The sequence below is a fragment of the Centroberyx affinis genome, unplaced genomic scaffold (genome assembly GCF_046629955.1).
Source record: "Centroberyx affinis isolate AG114_WGS23_722 - 3 ecotype Tasmania unplaced genomic scaffold, CSIRO-AGI_Caff_v1 ptg002059l_1, whole genome shotgun sequence".
Lineage (NCBI taxonomy): Eukaryota > Metazoa > Chordata > Actinopteri > Beryciformes > Berycidae > Centroberyx > Centroberyx affinis.
Genome location: NW_027280392.1, coordinates 287156 through 304328, shown reverse-complemented (window position 1 = coordinate 304328; position 17173 = coordinate 287156). Strand labels below are relative to the sequence as shown.

At 42.4% G+C, this 17173-nt stretch overlaps 3 protein-coding genes and 1 non-coding gene across 5 annotated transcripts in view; all 4 read left to right on the top strand.

Annotated features, from left to right (window-relative positions):
* LOC139654204 (myosin-9-like) overlaps nt 1-3498 on the top strand; it is a 34470-nt gene extending 30972 nt beyond the window's left edge. For both annotated transcript variants that reach the window (XM_071531273.1, XM_071531272.1), the window contains 4 exons: nt 89-297; nt 585-693; nt 1035-1207; nt 1683-3498. In XM_071531273.1, the coding sequence (XP_071387374.1) occupies nt 89-297; nt 585-693; nt 1035-1207; nt 1683-1791 (600 nt within the window). In that variant the 3' untranslated portion in view covers nt 1792-3498. The remainder of the gene's footprint in view (nt 1-88; nt 298-584; nt 694-1034; nt 1208-1682) is intronic.
* A 1051-nt stretch (nt 3499-4549) lies between these two features.
* On the top strand, nt 4550-10702 carry LOC139654207 (mitochondrial glycine transporter A-like). Its single transcript, XM_071531277.1, has 8 exons — nt 4550-4843; nt 5834-5972; nt 7841-7965; nt 8266-8350; nt 8529-8708; nt 8996-9164; nt 9403-9563; nt 9730-10702. Exons 2-8 carry the CDS (start codon nt 5958-5960, stop codon nt 9850-9852), a joined length of 858 nt encoding a protein of 285 aa, XP_071387378.1. The 5' UTR covers nt 4550-4843; nt 5834-5957; the 3' UTR covers nt 9853-10702.
* Nucleotides 10703-12811: 2109 nt separating this feature from the next.
* LOC139654176 (small ribosomal subunit protein uS2-like) lies at nt 12812-16051 on the top strand. The gene is made up of 8 exons (XM_071531240.1): nt 12812-12854; nt 13500-13669; nt 13965-14083; nt 14499-14744; nt 15198-15326; nt 15419-15578; nt 15743-15799; nt 15913-16051. The coding sequence occupies exons 2-8, from the start codon at nt 13537-13539 to the stop codon at nt 16005-16007; spliced, it is 939 nt and encodes a 312-aa protein (XP_071387341.1). The 5' UTR covers nt 12812-12854; nt 13500-13536; the 3' UTR covers nt 16008-16051.
* Nucleotides 14233-14372, top strand: LOC139654208 (small nucleolar RNA SNORA62/SNORA6 family). The gene has a single exon (XR_011696014.1). It is a non-coding gene; the product is annotated as a small nucleolar RNA SNORA62/SNORA6 family (small nucleolar RNA).
* Nucleotides 16052-17173: the final 1122 nt, after the last annotated feature.

Below are 17173 nucleotides of genomic sequence, written 5' to 3'. Positions count from 1 at the left end.
ATTATTTCAGTAATCCCTTCAAAAACCTACATCAGCCACAATACTGTATTCAACACAAACTCAGTCTCTGCCTGCCACCCTCGTTTAGACTGACCAGATGAATGTGGAGCTGACTGCAGAGCGCAGTACCTCCCAGCGCCTTGAGGGGGCCCGTTCCCAGCTGGAGCGTCAGAACAAGGAGCTGAAGCTGAAGCTGCAGGAGCTAGAGGGAACCGTCAAGTCCAAGTACAAGGCCAGCATCGCCGCCCTGGAGGCAAAGATCGCCCAGCTGGAGGAACAGCTGGACCTCGAGACCAGGTGAGTGGGGCCAAGAAGCCTCAGCCATGGACAAAAAAGAGAGATGATTGAATAAAGCAATTGTCAATCATAGGATAAATCTCTCATGAACTCTCATAGAACTGTCATGGATATTTGAGTTCTATAAACTTCAAAATGTACTCAACACAAAGTAACAATTCACCACATAGACTTAAATTTATACAGGACACATGCCGCAAAGAAGAAAGAAGAATGTCTAGGTAACACTAGCCTTTGTGATAGTATATGACTTCTTTAGTCTGACCCATGGTGTGCTCCTGTCCTAGGGAGAGGCAGGCGGCCTCCAAGCTGGTGAGACGCACAGAGAAGAAGCTGAAAGAGGTCATCCTGCAGGTGGATGATGAGAGACGCAACACAGAGCAGTACAAAGACCAGGTCAGAGATTTTTGATCATCACTGTCAAGCTAATACCCATCACAGTAGCTTTATACTGGCTATTTTGATCTCCCTATTCTGGTGTGGTTTCCTTTTTAGTGTGATGAGTGATGGTAAGTCATGTCATCCATAATACCAGTAAACTAAATGTCACTTTGGAGCACAAAATGGTGATTTATAAACACACTCTATACTATATACACACTCCAATATTGGGCAGCTACCCAGCAGTATAGATGTATTTTGAAGGTCAGTGATAATTGTAGCCTACATCTTGAAGAATGCTTATCAATACCTCTTGTATATCTAACTCTGTGTGTGTGGTCATTTATATTTTCTAGTCAGATAAGTTGAACTCTCGTATGAAACAACTGAAGAGGCAGCTGGAGGAGGCTGAGGAAGAGGCTCAGAGAGCCAACGCCAACCGCAGGAAACTGCAGAGGGAGCTGGAGGACGCCACCGAGTCAGCGGACGCCATGAACCGTGAAGTCAGCACCCTCAAGAGCAAGCTCAGGTGGGCAAAGGAACTTTAGACTCCTCCTGACACATTGGCTCTTACTGAGTTTTATGTAATTCTGTAGATAAGTGATAGATGCAGGTTTCCTACACAGGTCTGGCAAAGTATTAAAATTAATGTCCATAGTCTTTATTTGGGAATTAATTGGACAAAAGGTCTTGAAACATATGGGGAAAAATATTGTTTATCAGTCCCAATACACATTTTATGTTGTAGACATATGTCATTTTGAAATGGCAAATGTGTAGAAACTAGATAGCTGTATGCATTTACAGTATTCAGGAAGAGATAGCTGATACTGCTGCAAAGTTTTACCCATAATGCATATTTAAACTAGAAACCACCTACATGATAGTGCAGCCCAACAAAGTGCCATCACATTATCCCTAGCAAGGCCTCCATTTTGCTCTTACCTTGCATGACTCGACTTCACCATAACTGACCTTCTCACTGCTGCTTTTCCCCGCTCCAGGCGCGGCGACCTGCCCTTCACCATGCGCCGCATCGTCAGCCGCGCCGGCATCGAGAGCGACGAGGAGAGCGAGCCCAAGAGCGAGACCCCCGAGCCCAAACCTGAATGAATAGCCACAGTGCCCACTTGGTCCTTTTTAGAGGATTGAACTGCATCATCAATAAGACAGACCCAAATACTGACACACATTGAGCAACACATAATGTGCCTCCTGAATGGGGAGGGACACAAACATCCCAATATTGTAGGAACCAGAGGCAGGGCTTAGGCTGATTCTTCCAAGTCTAGTCCCACGACAGTCTCTCCGATCTCTTTATTGGTGACAATCTATGCACACTTGATACACTCTCACACACATACAGAAGCCAGTAAACTCAGACAATCACCATGCTGACATGTATACACACACTCACACAATATTTTTGGGCCAAATTTCTTTTCTTGTGCTTCATTTTTCATTCTCTGGGAAAAAAAAGAAAATGAATGATATTTTTATAAGGAAACATTCCGATTGTAATAGTCCTGATTTAGGATCTATTTTTCTAATTGAAGAAAGAAAAACAAAGGAAGAAGTATAAATAAATGAAGACAGATTACTGGAAGGGGACCAAAGTAATATCGCAATCTATAGATTTGTATTTTATTCAGAAGTTTTTATAATGGTTAAGTATGAAAGTACTACATGTTTATTATGGCTCTTGCTCACGCTCTCTCGCCTCAGTTTATATTGGAGGCTTATGTGCTGAAATGTATTCTATTAATATAGCTGTGGTTAGTACTCCACTACTATGCTTTTGGGCTTGATAATTCGATAGACACATTTAACGTGCAAACATTAATTTAGAGACAGATTTACGTACAGCAACACACAATTGGAGACTCATCGACGCATACTCTAGGCCTTTTGATTGTGACTGTGCTGAAATTTCTTAATTTTGCACTGAGATGTAAAACTTTAGCCTCGACATGATAAACCACTGCATTGGTGCATTTAATCAAAACATTGATAGAAAGGACAGATGCACGTCAAACAGAAGCTTCAAAATATCGGCGAGACCCGGCACATGCTCATATAGTATGTACGCAAAATGCCAACACACACTAAGGCCTTACATGCAGCTATATTGTACTGTGCAAGGTTTTTTTTTTCTGGATGTGTGGATTTTTTTGTATTTGTTTCTTTACTACTATCAATGTTTTTATTAATGTGCAGGGTAAAGCTTAAACGGGGTGGTGGGGTAGTTTATTACTCACAGCACACACTGTATTCTCAGGGCACAGCTTGATGAGGGGGGTGGAGGTGTTGAGGTTTTTACAGACCACAGAGGTTCAGGAGGTAAAGGGAGGTTGTATTACTTATATTAGGAGACACCGTTGGGTGTCAGCACTGTAAGCTACCTGACCCATACTCTGACTGGCAGTTAGGGTTTGATATGGGGAGATAGTCGAAATGTCTGGCCAGGTATTGAATTGATCAATCGGATGAACGGCTATATTTAGATGCAAGGGCTTGAGGTCTGGATGAAGGAAACCCCTCGCAGGCTGTGCTCTGGGGCGGCTTTTGGCTCACACTGCTGGGAAGTGAGAGGAATGTGTTGTTATTAAGAATAATGGCTCACAAATAAAAGGATCACTCTCTTTCACACTTAGAAACCAAGGAAAACCGAACAAAACAAAAAGAAGTGGGGAAAAAAAAAATGCATCCTTAATTTTTTTGTAATGTTAAATTTCTGTCTGCACCTCTGGAAGTGAAATCTTGAGAGATAAGTTGTGAAATGTTGGTATTATTGCAATAAAGAGGCTTTCTAAACTGCTACATTTTGACCTCCTGTGTCTTTGTAATTGTTTCATAATGATGTTATTTATGCAGAGGTTTTAAGACCAAAACTACACTATCAAAGGCATAGGATATTGTTTTTGAGATGATGTAACATCGCCAGGAGGGGGCAGTCTGGGCCTCCGCAGTCTCCCAAGGGACAAGCAGAGCATAATAACGTAGCAAGTCTGAACCGGTTTTAACACTGGGCAGAATATAGTAAACAAGGATGGAGAATTTGGGTGAGAACATGCTTCTTTTTTCCGTGTTTATTTCCCATATTTCTGATATCTGATTGTTACACTATCGTATTGCTGTTTTCAGTTTAACACATTTATTCAAGACATGAATATTGATGATAACTTTGGGAAAACAACAGCTTACCTAGGAAGACAGGAAATTAAAAATTCTGAAAGGAATATATTTTTCTGTTATTAGAAATATATTCTAATTTATTTATAGTAGAATTAAATGTTTCTGGTGTTCTTTCATGTACATAAAATAATTATCTATTCATGATATTGACTGACAAAATCAACAGTGAATAAACTTGCACTACTAAACTGGGATTTGAAGAAGACTCGGGTTTCTGCAGAGACAAATATCTATAAAAATCCGTCGATGACAATGACTGCATCCTCACTTTATTTTTTATTTTAATTAATAAAACTTCGGGTAACATGACCTAGATCGTGCTCTCCAGAGGCGGTGGGCTAATTAGAGCTTCTAAATCACGAAGTGGTATTTATTCATTGCAACAACTGACACTCAGACACACCAAGTTTGATATAAGTTACGATCTACTGTATATATGATGATAAGTTGCTACAGTTTAATGAAAACTTAACCGGGTCAGCCGCGATAACCAATCAGAAGCCATCATCCTCCGAGTGGGCGGGGCTTCAACAAGGTTACGACACAGTGCGCCGTCAAACAGGAACCGGCCGGTTTAACTTCTGAATGAGAAAAGACATCATTCAAGTCTATTCCGGCAGGCGAGTGGCTTTCACGGCGACTGTGCTCTAGTTTCCACAGCAGGTCAGAGGGACTTTATCATTTAAAGAAAACTAGTTTGTTGAATTTTTCGGGTTCTCAACTGTGAGAAAACTTGACAGTGAAACAGGAAGGCGTGCACCTGCTGCTCTGTCTGAGGACGACGACGGCCACCTGCCTGAATTACTTTGAAGCCCTGTCGGTACCTGTCAGCCGGTCTTTTTGTGTGTTTTTGACCGATTTTAAACATTGCAACGATTATGCCAGTGGCTAACTCCTGGTATCAGCTCGTACAAGACTCTCAACACCAGTCTCTGCTGTAGTCAGCCTACAGAAATTGAGGAGACAGAGGGTAAGTCAGAAGTGCGAGTAGGCTATGCAGCAGCAGGATAGACCTGATGCGCTAGCAGGTGGAATAATTATGTCTCTATTTAGGTCTAGGTGGTGAATGCAGTGTCAAAAGTTGTTAGGTTGTTAAGATAATGGATATGACTGACCTCTTCACACCATGCATCTAACGTGTATGTTTCTTTGGTTGAAACATAGTGGATTAAGTGTTTCTCTGTTATTTTGAATTCCCATTTTGTCTCTACAGGGTGTCAAAAAGTCTGGAAACTGTTATCAAAACTGCTGGTCAGATGTGGAACTCAAACCCACACCTCCATTTGGAGACCAGAGACTTTTGTAGGCACCTTAGACCAGTGAACCATCCTGATAGCTAGTGTGAAAGCAAGTGCAACAAGGGACAAAAAAAGCATATATAGTACTTAAATGTTATGAGTTACTTATCCCTATGATGCCAGACTTTTTAGACAACCTGTACTGAATCCAATCCAGCCCAGATCAATCAAAGAGCCCAGATGACTTGAACACAGCATAATTTCCAACACACAGACAAGACCACACACACACACACACACACACACACACACATGCAGAAGTCCATTATGTGTGCATACTCCCGCTCACGAGAAAAGCATGAAAAACACGTGCAACAGGGTGAAGTCAGAACCAGAGCCATGCTTAACCTAATATGTAGCATGGTCATCTCTGGTTAGTTAATGAATAGCTGTGTGTTGTGTTGGGTGGTCACCTAATAGGAGACATAGTGTTGGTCAGGTGATCCCTTTATTTATTTAGTCAGCAGTGTCTGTGTGATCCCCAGCAGTTTCCAGCAGACAGCAGCGCAGGCCCACTCTCCATCATCATCTGTAAGAGACACGCCAGATATTAAGATTGTAGCTTTCAGCTTGAGTGCTGGAATTAATATCTGTGTTATGTAACAGACTGACCTCATTACTGAAATAATAGTTCAATAAATTCTCACTGCTCTCCTTTCCAGGAGTGTTGCAGAGAAGTCAGCAGCAGCGTGAAGACTGAAAGGGGAGGAAGAACAGATTTTGACTGAGATTTTGACTGCCTTGAAGGAACATTATTATACTCATTTATCATCTTCCTGAAGAACTATGGAACTCTCACTGGTGAGTCTCTGCTTGAACAGTTGTGTACAGTTTTTTACATTCTGTTTATTGTTTAGAGCCTTATTATTATAATGCTCATTTGTAGAGCTGCAACGATTAATCGATTAGTTGTCAACTATTAAATTAATCGCCAACTATTTTGATAATCGATTCATCGGTTTGAGTAATTTTTTAAGAAAAATAAGTCTTCTTAAATGTGAATATTTTCTGGTTTCTTTACTCCTCTATGACAGTAAACTGAATATCTTTGGGTTGTGGACAAAACAAGACATTTGAGGACGTCATCTTGGGCTTTGGGAAACACTGATCGACATTTTTCACCATTTTCTGACATTTTATAGACCAAACAACTAATCGATTAATCGAGAAAATAATCAACAGATTAATCGACAATGAAAATAATCGTTAGTTGCAGCCCTACTCATTTGTGTATTTGATATCCATGGTGCAACTGCAACATTTTCCTTTTAACTGATTGTTAATGAATTAGATGACTGTGTTTTTGTTTGTTTAATAGAGTGAACAAAATATTAGTTTAGTATGAATGTTGTCTAAGATGATAATTTTAGCTTCCCTGTTTTATCAGTGATCTTGTGTATATTGCAATCAATTTGATTAGTTCATCAAGACTTTAATGGCCATCCTTTTCATCGAGCCTTATTTAACTCGAGGCCAGTTGCCTGGCACCAGCCCCAGAATCACTCTCGCTACATTCAGACAGAGTTGAAAAAGAAATGCCCATTCAGTCTGAATATCAGCAAACGAGGTCAGGGCATCCTGCCCGACTTTGTCAAAGCCCCCCTCTAAGTGATAGCGCCATACTGTGACATACTGATGACCTAATGTAACTCTAATCTTCAGCTTCTGTTCACCTGATTTTAGCTCTCTGTCTTCATTTTCTCTAGTCATCTAATCTTGACAGATTAAATTTTGATAATATTCAACATGTTCAGTGTGATTCTAAATTCTCACTACCAGTGTAGTTCAAATCAAATTCCTTTCCACTTTAGATATCCAAAGACCCGCCACCAATGGGCCAGGCTTTGCCGAGCCTCTGCTGTACCAGCTCTGCCATTGGTCAACCAAGAAGGCACTGGATTATTGCTGTAGTCGTGCCTGTATTAAGGGAGTGGTAGGGAATTTTAGGAGGTGATAGAGCTACTGATTAAAGTCAAAGTGAAGGAACACTGGTGAAGGCCTGCTGGATCATAAAGCTCATGAAGGCAATGTACTACTGTGCTGTTACATCACAGTAATTGAACAAGGCTGGATATTGCAAAGCTCAGCTTTCTGTCTCTAGTGCTGAGGAGAATTGACAGTGCCAAATACTTACACACATATTACAAATAGAGCTTCAGTTTCTGCTGAAAAGATGTTTTGTTTGTTGCATATAAAGCATATAGTAACTCGAATGTAGACTTTGTGATATAAAACTGCTACTACTGTGCATATGTTCACATATACATGCAAACACACATACACGCAATCTCTGTATGACTCTTGGCATTTAATAGATATTCATGGGCTGGAAGCCAGAGGGGAAAGGGGGGTACAGCAGCCTTGTGAGTGTGTATTAGAGAGGGAGAGCGAGAGAAACATACATTCCCAGTGATCCAGATAGAGTTTTTTTCACAGAGAGCATACTGTTCATCATAAAGAGAGACAAAATCATGTTCCCAGCCCTTTTCACGCACACAGAAGGGCATTCTACCATGCGGCTGTGAAATTGACATTAACCATCTCCCTCCTATCTCACTTTCCATCATATCCTCCCTCTCTCTCTCTTTCTCCACTTCTCCCTCTCCATACCTTGTACTCTCTCCTTCTCTATGTCCATCTACCCCCCCTCTTTTCTTCCCACCCCTCAGGCTCACCCCGCTATCAAAGCCTTCATGTGTGGCTCCCTCAGTGGGACCTGCTCCACACTGCTCTTCCAGCCTCTGGACCTGGTCAAGACACGTCTGCAGACATTGCAGAGTGGCATGCAGCCTGGGTGAGTGTGTGTGTAGAAAACATACACACACTCACACACACCATATCAGTCAAACTTGCTTGACTCATGTGTAGCAACATGTCATTCTGTGTAACTATCTCACTCACTATGCTCTCTGGCCCTGTGACCTCCAAAGCTGCAATTTGTTGTATTGACTGGATCAGCACAACAGAAAATATATCTCTTACAAACCTTGTAACATGCAGGCTGCACATGGCCTGCATGTGGGAGCACTATTGATTATTTACAATTGATTACCTTTATGTCAACTTATCTCAATATTCCCCCTCATTCTTTTAGTTCGGCGAGAGTGGGGATGGTGACGGTGCTGCTGAGCGTGGTGCGGACAGAGAGGCTGCCGGGACTGTGGAAAGGAGTTTCCCCGGTTAGTTCGACTACTTGTAATTGCCGCACAGTCCACACATATAGCCCATCCCTCTTTTTTTTTCTTGAAAGTCTGTGGTCACCTCACCAATTCACCAACTTCAGATTCTCATTGCACTGCAGTCTGACCCGGAATGTATCTCTAACATCCTCTCTCTCTCCTCCATGTCCTCCTCTAGTCCTTTGCGCGGACCATCCCTGGCGTAGGGATCTACTTTAGCACCTACCACTCTCTGAAGCAGCACTTCTTCCTGGACAGGAGCCCCGGAGCGTTGGAGGCCGTGCTGCTGGGAGCCGGGGCCAGGACAGTGGCAGGGGTCTTCATGCTGCCAGTCACTGTCATCAAGACACGCTTTGAGGTGTGTGTGTGTGTGTGTGTGTGTGTGTGTGTGTGTGTGTGTGTGGAGGGAGTGTTGACTTTAGGGGAGGCTGAGGCTCTTGAGGCTCTATAATGGGATAATGGGGTTCAGGTTAAAAAACAGACAATTGCAAAGAGGTGTGGTTTGTACTTACATGATGTTTAAGAGTAAGGAATGCTTTATTAGCATTTAGTTATTAAAACACAAGTATAAATTATATTTTTATGTTTGTCAAATTGAGGAGAGAATGTTTTGAGGTGTAACATGGCTGTGTTGTCCCGTTTCAGAGTGGCAGGTATAACTATGGGAGCGTGGTGGGGGCTCTGCGCAGCGTGTGTCAGACTGAGGGGCCCTTGGCTCTGTTCTCTGGCCTGATGGCTACTCTGCTCAGAGATGCTCCTTTCTCTGGTATCTACGTCATGTTCTACAGCCAGACCAAGGCCTCGTTGCCAAAGGGTAAGAACTGTGCTTCATTTGGTACTAACCAACAGCATATGATCAATTTAAATAATCAGTGATGGATATCATTTCTGGTCTTTTGTAGCCTATACAGTATTTTTTTGCTTTGCATTTTTTGTCCTTATTTCCCTTGATGTAAATGCACTTGAAAAAGAAATGATAAATGTAGCTGGAGAAGCTGAAGAAGTAATTGTTTGGTGGCCATTGAAACTAAATATCTACATTTTTCTTTCAGAGGTCAGCATGTCTGCTTACGCTCCCCTGGCTAACTTCAGCTGTGGGGTCCTGGCTGGGGTGTTGGCCTCCCTGATCACCCAACCTGCCGATGTGGTGAAGACACACGTCCAAGTGAGCCCACAGCTCAGGACAGCAGATGCTATCAGATACATCTACACGGTAACTATCTCACTCTTTTTTCTAGTCTAGTCTACCCAATGCCAGCCTTGGAAGACCTTCAATGTGTTTTATGATCATCTTGTCAAGTCAAATGCATCCTTCTTTGTGATGAATTTATCTGACACCTGTCCTTGTTTTCCATCTCCTCCTCTGCTCTTTCTCTAAGGAACATGGGTTCCAAGGGTTCTTCAGAGGCGCTGTTCCACGGTTGCTGAGGAGAACCATGATGGCCGCCATGGCATGGACAGTATATGAGCAGATGATGGCCCGCATCGGACTGAAGTCCTGAAGGAGATAGTAGATGGGAAGTGAGTGAAAGAGAACAAAGAGGGGAAGTGTGTGAAAGAGAACAAAGAGGAGAAGAAGAGAGAAATGTCAAGTCGCTGAATGAAGATTGACCATGACAGTAAGGAGAGAACAGGAAGAAGATGCTCCAGTACTGTTTCGTCTCTTAAAACTGCTCAAATAAGAGTGCCAAACGACTTCAACACTGACTTATTTCACCGTAACAAGAGATGCAGCTTGATGAGCGAAGACAGCCCAGACCTGTTGGGGTATTGCTGAAGTACAGGAATCCATAGTTTTGCATTGCCCAAAATTTTGACTGTTGACTGTGCTAGATAACTTTAAATATTTTAAAATTTTACATATATATTTATGCTACTTTGCTCTGTATTGCACTACAAGTCGTGTAGAATTTCTGACCATTAATGACCATCTGGACTCCCAGGCATGAACTGTGATTTTCCATATTTTGTAAATACCCCGCTGGGGAAGTGTTTCTCTAGTTTTCCAAGGTCTTTGGAACATATCCATGTGACCTCAAAAAGACTGCAATGGCACAATCATTTATTACTCAGAGTATGCGTAGGATACAGAGTAGGAGTTATGTAATGCACTTTAACCTCAGCAGTTCTATTATGATTCTCGACACAGTTTAAAACCAGCGGAGTCTCTTAGTGCATTAGTTTGGGAGTCTACCTGCCTTCCTAATGGTGTCAAAAGATAGCCACTTTGTTATTTTTATTCTTATAGCATCGTTGTAACATATTACATATAGTATAAGCTGTCAGTCCTTTTGCTCTGTACAGTTAATTTGCCTTAAAATGAAAAAATGATATGTGCTTTGCTGTCTTTATTTGTAGTGATATTGTAATAATGGTAAATATTGTGTTCATTAAAGTATTCTACCTTTTTTAAGAAAATAAAAATAGATGTACCGTATATCGATATGGAACACAAATCAACTCCTCTTGACAATCATTTCTTCACTTTCTCACCCCCTTCTTTTTCACTGTAAATGATTCAGTTCCCTCTGAAAAGCTGGTGTGCAGATATGGCTACTATTTCACATGACATACTAAATTCCTGGCCCAGGCTGGGCAGGGGTCAGCGTGACAAAGTAGATTTCGCACAAAGCTTAGCTCAACCCAGACTCATATTTTCGCCGCAAGCTTTCCATTTCTGTCCCACTTCCTTCACTCATAAAGCACAGACAGAGGGCAAGTAGCACAACCAGAAATAACCTGCTGCATCATGCTTCTTTGTCTTATCTGTGTTTTTATGGTGGAATAGGATATATAAGAGCAGGGCTTTCTGCCAAACTGATTGCTCGCTGGTTCAGCTGTGGTGTGAAGGTATCAGAGGTGCCTCCAACAGATTAGAGAGACATGGGCCTAATGCTCAATTTATTGCACCAGACTGCTAGAACACGACGGCCACAGACTTATCGCAGTGCAGTGAGGCAGAGATAAGCAGCGGAGGGGGAGTGGTGCCATGACATCAAATGGGAGCTAAGGACAGTGAGTGTAAGATTGTCAGGAGTAAGATATTAAGCTACTTAAGTTGATCTTCTACCTTCTGAACTAGATGAGTTATTCAGTAAAGACCTACTTCCTTTTTGATTTGCTGGGGTTGTATAATTTTTCTGTCCCAATAATGTGTTTGTTGTTCATCAGGAGGAAATCAATCTGTTCATACATCACGTTTCTCACTTAGTCATGTGAAGCAAACATGTGGCAGAGGGCTCATTAGTGGCTTACGCACACAAAATTGGCAATTTTTGGATCAATATGCCATTTAGACTTTGTGACGCCATCCATACCAAGAGGATTAGGCCCACCGCCCGTCAGTGAGTAGCATACCACTGTCACAGCCAATGCTACTTTCCCCTCTTGATTGGGGAATCAATCTCTTAATAATGGCCTTAGCAGGGTGTAGTGTCAGAGTTATGGAGGCCAACAGATGGCGGAATATAAAATTACAGGCTACCTGAGCCTCTGTGTGTAGAGTATGAGTGTCATGTATGTTCATTGTTTTTTATGTATGTATGCTTATGTGTGTGTTTTCATTTATTTGCACTTTTATCTTAGTATTTCTTTATTATGTGAAGTGTGTTGAGACCCCTGTCGGTGATAATGCACTTAAAATAACTAATAATAATTTGACTTTAGAGTAAACGTTTAATGAATGTACCTTGAAACATGAAGGATATGACTGTCATTACTTTTAATGATCAAGCCACAGAGAAGACTGTTTGAATTTGTTGACATCATCTGTTGACATTTGTTGACATCCCTGATTCTAACTGTTACTCTTTGTCCTTGTGTTTTCCCATAAAACACAACTCCGTGGCATGTTATTCCCTCATGTGCCCCACTTCTTCTGTAGCCTTATTTGTAAGATCCATTGCCACCAATGTCCTTGACATTTATCCAAACAAAACCCTATTAAATCAACACCAAGCAGCCAAACCTAAACCATATTCCTGTTCTTTGTCTGTTCTTTCTCCGTTGAGTCTCTCAACACCTCACCGCACTGGTCTTATTAGTCCCAATAGCTTCACTGTGGTACAGTAAATAAAAGTCTCTTTAAAATCTAAAATACATTTCTTTTGAAATATTTCTCAACATTTTGTGCTATCACTGTGTACATATTGTGATACCTTTACCGGGAACCCATTATCTTTAGCAAATAAAGTTGCAACACAGCAGTCTTTAACCGGGCAGTCAGCGTCTCAGCATTGTCTTAATATGGTCTTTCCATCTCCATTGTCTTAATATGGGATACCCATCCGACCTCTAGTTACCAGCCTAAAAAAAACCCACACAGTCACCACAGTATATAGGACACAAACGCCACCTAGTGAAAAAATGGCAGAACTACACTCACCCGTTTCACAATAAACAACCAATCACGCGCTTGGGAGTTTGAGTACATATACTACGCCACTTCCTCCCAGCGCCCTCTTTTTCACCGTGTGGACAGATTTCCATACGGCGTTGTTTCGTGGTGAGTTTTAAAGTGTCTTATTATGTTTATAACCCCTCATATGCAGTTGGGGGAAGTCGAATAAAGACCAATAATCCAAAATGTTATGTCCAGACCAGTATATATACCCTGACTATCGTGTGGATATAGCCTTACTTTACCTCTAGAAAAATATGCTAACATGCATAGCTAACTTGTAGCCACTGACACGCGCACACAGTGGCATGCCACAGTGTATCCTGTTTCTGTCGCGCCTAATTCCGAAGTTACGGCCACTGTTAGTGATCAGACTCCATATCCACCCATTGTATACAGCTAATATATCAGTGTGAATCTGTATTTATGTGAAATTAGAGGGTTTGGATATATATTTGGGTGATCAGGAAGACCGTCTTTCAACCGGATCATCTGGGTCCAAGCCCCGTGTTAAAAAAATTTCACTGATGTGTCCTTGAGTAAAACATAGTTTTCTAAAGAATCAACCGCATACTCGTTAAACTAGGCTGGTTTGTGAATGGATATTTTGTGGTGTATTCGCAGATAATGCTATCTCTATTCAAGCCTAGACTCCCACATGGAGATCTGCTACCGATGTCACGCTAACCCCACAATAATTATACCAGAAATAGGACATATAGATAACACCATCTTTTCGCCCTCCCCCAGCTCTCCCGTAACTCGTAACACAGGGAAAGTGGTCACGATGTCCGGAGGTCTGGATGTCCTTCAAATGAAGGAGGAGGATGTGCTGAAGTTCCTGGCTGCAGGAACCCACCTGGGAGGCACCAACATGGACTTCCAGATGGAGCAGTACGTCTACAAGAGAAAAAGTGATGGTGAGTGTTGGATTAACTGGATTGTGCTATACAATGCACTGTGCCATAGTATTAAAAGTCAAGTGAAGCAAGAAAATCAACCTTTTGTATACAGTGTGTAATTAAAAATACACTAAACCCAGTGCCCTGGTGGCTCCTTTGACTAAGGCACATAATCATGTAACCACAGTCATCCTTCTCTCTCTGTGTACTGTCAAATAAAGGCAAAAATAAATATGCAGTGAAAAATATTTCAGTTACATTGAACAAGCCAGATATGGCCCTTGGGTTCTCACATGGCTTTTTCATTCACCAGGTGTGTACATCATCAACCTGAGGAAGACCTGGGAGAAACTGCTGCTGGCAGCCAGGGCCATCGTTGCCATTGAAAACCCAGCAGATGTGTGTGTCATCTCCTCCAGGAACACTGGACAGGTAAAATAAGACACTTAGAAGTGATGTCTACAATATATCTTGGTGTCTAGTTAGACTGTAGTCAAATATGGCTCTTTGTGTGGTGGGAAGTTATTTAATACTCTTGTAGTTGTTTATCAACTTCATCAGTTTTGGATGCCATTATTTTATATGCGCACTATTAAAACCGGGCACTGATGTTGGTGTTCAGGTGTCGGAAGTGTGCTAGAGTGAGCGGGCCGGGTTTTCGCTAACACCATGAGGACTGCTGTCCCATGACTGGGGTTTGATAGTGACCTGAGCCACAGGCACTCATGCCATCAGATTGTCTCGCTCGTTATTTTTTCAGTGTAAATAAATAAAAATTGCGAAATGGTTGACAGAACAAAATGGAGTCCTCGAGTATAATTTTTTTTTCCCCCTCCTGTCATTGTAGAGAGCCGTGCTGAAGTTTGCCTCTGCCACCGGTTCCACCACCTTCCATGGGCGTTTCACCCCTGGTACATTCACCAATCAGATCCAGGCGGCTTTCAGGGAGCCCCGCCTTCTGATTGTGACGGACCCCCGTGCTGACCACCAGGCACTGACTGAGGCTTCCTACGTCAACATCCCCACAATCGCCCTGTGCAACACAGACTCCCCACTCAGATACGTGGACATTTCCATCCCCTGCAACAACAAGGTGAGATTAACTGGTTAACAGAAACTGCAATGCATTGTTGAGATATATTGACATCAGACTTTAGGCTCCTTTGGGCTTAGTGAATTATGTGACTGATTATTTTGACATTAGACCATGTGTACTATCTGGATATGGTTTAGTGGAGGTTTTAGTGAACCCTTAAAATTTGCACACCGTTAGAGCCCGGCACTATCCTGTCTGTGCAGTGCGGGGTGTAGGATGTGTGCTAAAGAAACGCTGGGCCTTTTTCCTCCTCTCTCTCTACTACTCAGGGGAAAGTGGGAATCGGTCTTGCCACAAAAAGCTTTTCCTCTTGTAGATCTTTATGCCTTTTGTTCATGGATTTTGTGAGGCGAACCAGACATGATGAATGCCAGTCACAGTAGTTACGAGTTTCACTCAGTATCCTAGATGACGAACCATCCCCTGAGCTGTGACTGATGTGTGTTCCAGGGTCACCACTCTGTGGGTCTGATGTGGTGGATGCTGGCCAGGGAGGTTCTCAGAATGAGGGGCACCATCTCCAGGGAGCACCCATGGGAGGTCATGCCGGATCTCTACTTCTACAGGGATCCTGAGGAGGTAAAACGTCGCTATTTAAATACACTGCAGTTTGATGTTTTTGTCACGCACACCATTTCCACACTTGCTAAATGCGTGTATTCTTATTGCAGATTGAGAAGGAGGAGCAGGCTGCGGCTGAGAAGGCTGTTGGCAAGGAGGAGTTCCAGGGCGAGTGGACCGCCCCTGCAGCTGAGTTTACCCAGCCTGAGGTGGCTGATTGGTCTGAGGGTGTGGCTGTGCCATCTGTGCCCATCCAGCAGTTCCCTACAGGTAAGAGCGCTCGTCTTGATCGATCAAGCACCTGTCACTTATTCAACCCTTACAAAAACGTAGCAGTTAAATTACTTTTACCACCTTCATTCAGCACAGTTGATTAGCCTGTTAAATGGCTTTACCAAAACCATAACTTGATCTCCTCTGCCCCCTCTTTTCAGCTGCTGCTGCTGCCGCCCCTGCTGCCAAGCCAGCTGCACCAACTGAAGGGTTCTCTGGTGAGTTGTAGCCTCATATGGAGTCATTAACCATCCAAACTTCTAAACAATTATTAATTTTCCTCAGTCATTGCTGAATGTTGAGTATTTATTTGGATTCCTTTGTCTTGCAGAGGACTGGAGTACCCAGCCTGCCACTGAGGATTGGTCCACTGCTCCCACTGCCCAGGCCTCCGAATGGGGTGGAGCTCCTGCTGATTGGTCTTAAAACATTGATCTGTAATAATAAACAGCTGTTTTTTACAGACTTTACTTGTGACTTTGTGTGGCTTGATCTTCTATTTACTGTCTTTTTTAAGGTCACTGGGTCAGCTTTGACACTTGTCTAACTGAACATCAAATGCAACTTGAACATCCTGTGTAGAACATTGCTTGCAGTGGAACTGCATTTTTATTCTGAACCACTTGAAATACTGAATATTGTAAATACACTGATCTGGTTGGTTTATGCTGCCTTGTTGAATGTTTGTTGGAAAAGACAGTTGTACAATCAAGAGTCATGGAGGCACAAGCAATGATGAGATTTTATTTATATTAAATGGTATCAACAAAGCTTTGGTCCAAACGTAATGGATAACATAAGGACACATACAGGGTTTAGCGGAACCACAGAGTCTCGTTCCCGGTGCAAAGTAATCCAGGAGGAGGCACCGTTGCTTGGCAACCAGAGCACAGCTATGTAAACGGCAAAATCATCTCGAGGTAGACGGCGGTCGCAATCAGATGGTTTCTAAATACTGCTCGCCTCAAATTTCTGTCAATTTATGCAATGTTAGTCTTCGTGAATCAACTTAAACAACTATACAATGGTAAGCTTTATGGGTGACTAATTATGGTATAACAAGTTGAGTTCCTGCTGCTATCCAAGCAGAGTTAATTAACGTTAGTTAGCTATTCGTTCATTTCGTTATTTTGAGCCAACGCAAGATGGATATTTCTCAACCTAACTTAGTTAACGTACGATTAACGGTAACATGAACTGTCTGCTGAATAAAAAGGAAAGCTTGACAAACGAACTAGGTTAACCTACTTTATTCAAGCTAAGTAAACCTCATATTCATCATAGTCGAGTTTGACTCTGCACCTATTGGTCAATTTCGGCAAACTTAGATGGGATTTTTGTTTTTTAATGGCGTTAATCATGTTTCACAGAATCTGTCTAGAGTAAAACCAGCCGTCGGCGGGGTAACCCCTGTAAATAAAATCAAGGGGAAAAAGCCTCCTCTCCTCGAAGATTATGTTACCAACAGGGACTATCTGGGAGCCATAACGCTGCTGGAGGTAGTGCTGACGTTCGTGTCATTACATTCAGTCATGGCATACACTAACATTCCTGTGGAGCTCCTTATTTTGTTCTGCTATTTCCAATGTGTC

Coding starts and splice junctions, on each gene's coding strand:
- LOC139654207 (XM_071531277.1), top strand. Junction 8,351..8,528: donor TGTGGAAAGGAGTTTCCCCG/GTTAGTTCGACT, acceptor GTCCTCCTCTAG/TCCTTTGCGCGGACCATCCC. Junction 9,165..9,402: donor CAAGGCCTCGTTGCCAAAGG/GTAAGAACTGTG, acceptor TTTTTCTTTCAG/AGGTCAGCATGTCTGCTTAC.
- LOC139654176 (XM_071531240.1), top strand. CDS start 13,537: ATGTCCGGAGGTCTGGATGTCCTTCAAATGAAGGAGGAGGATGTGCTG. Junction 14,084..14,498: donor CCTCCAGGAACACTGGACAG/GTAAAATAAGAC, acceptor CTGTCATTGTAG/AGAGCCGTGCTGAAGTTTGC. Junction 15,327..15,418: donor TCTACAGGGATCCTGAGGAG/GTAAAACGTCGC, acceptor TTCTTATTGCAG/ATTGAGAAGGAGGAGCAGGC.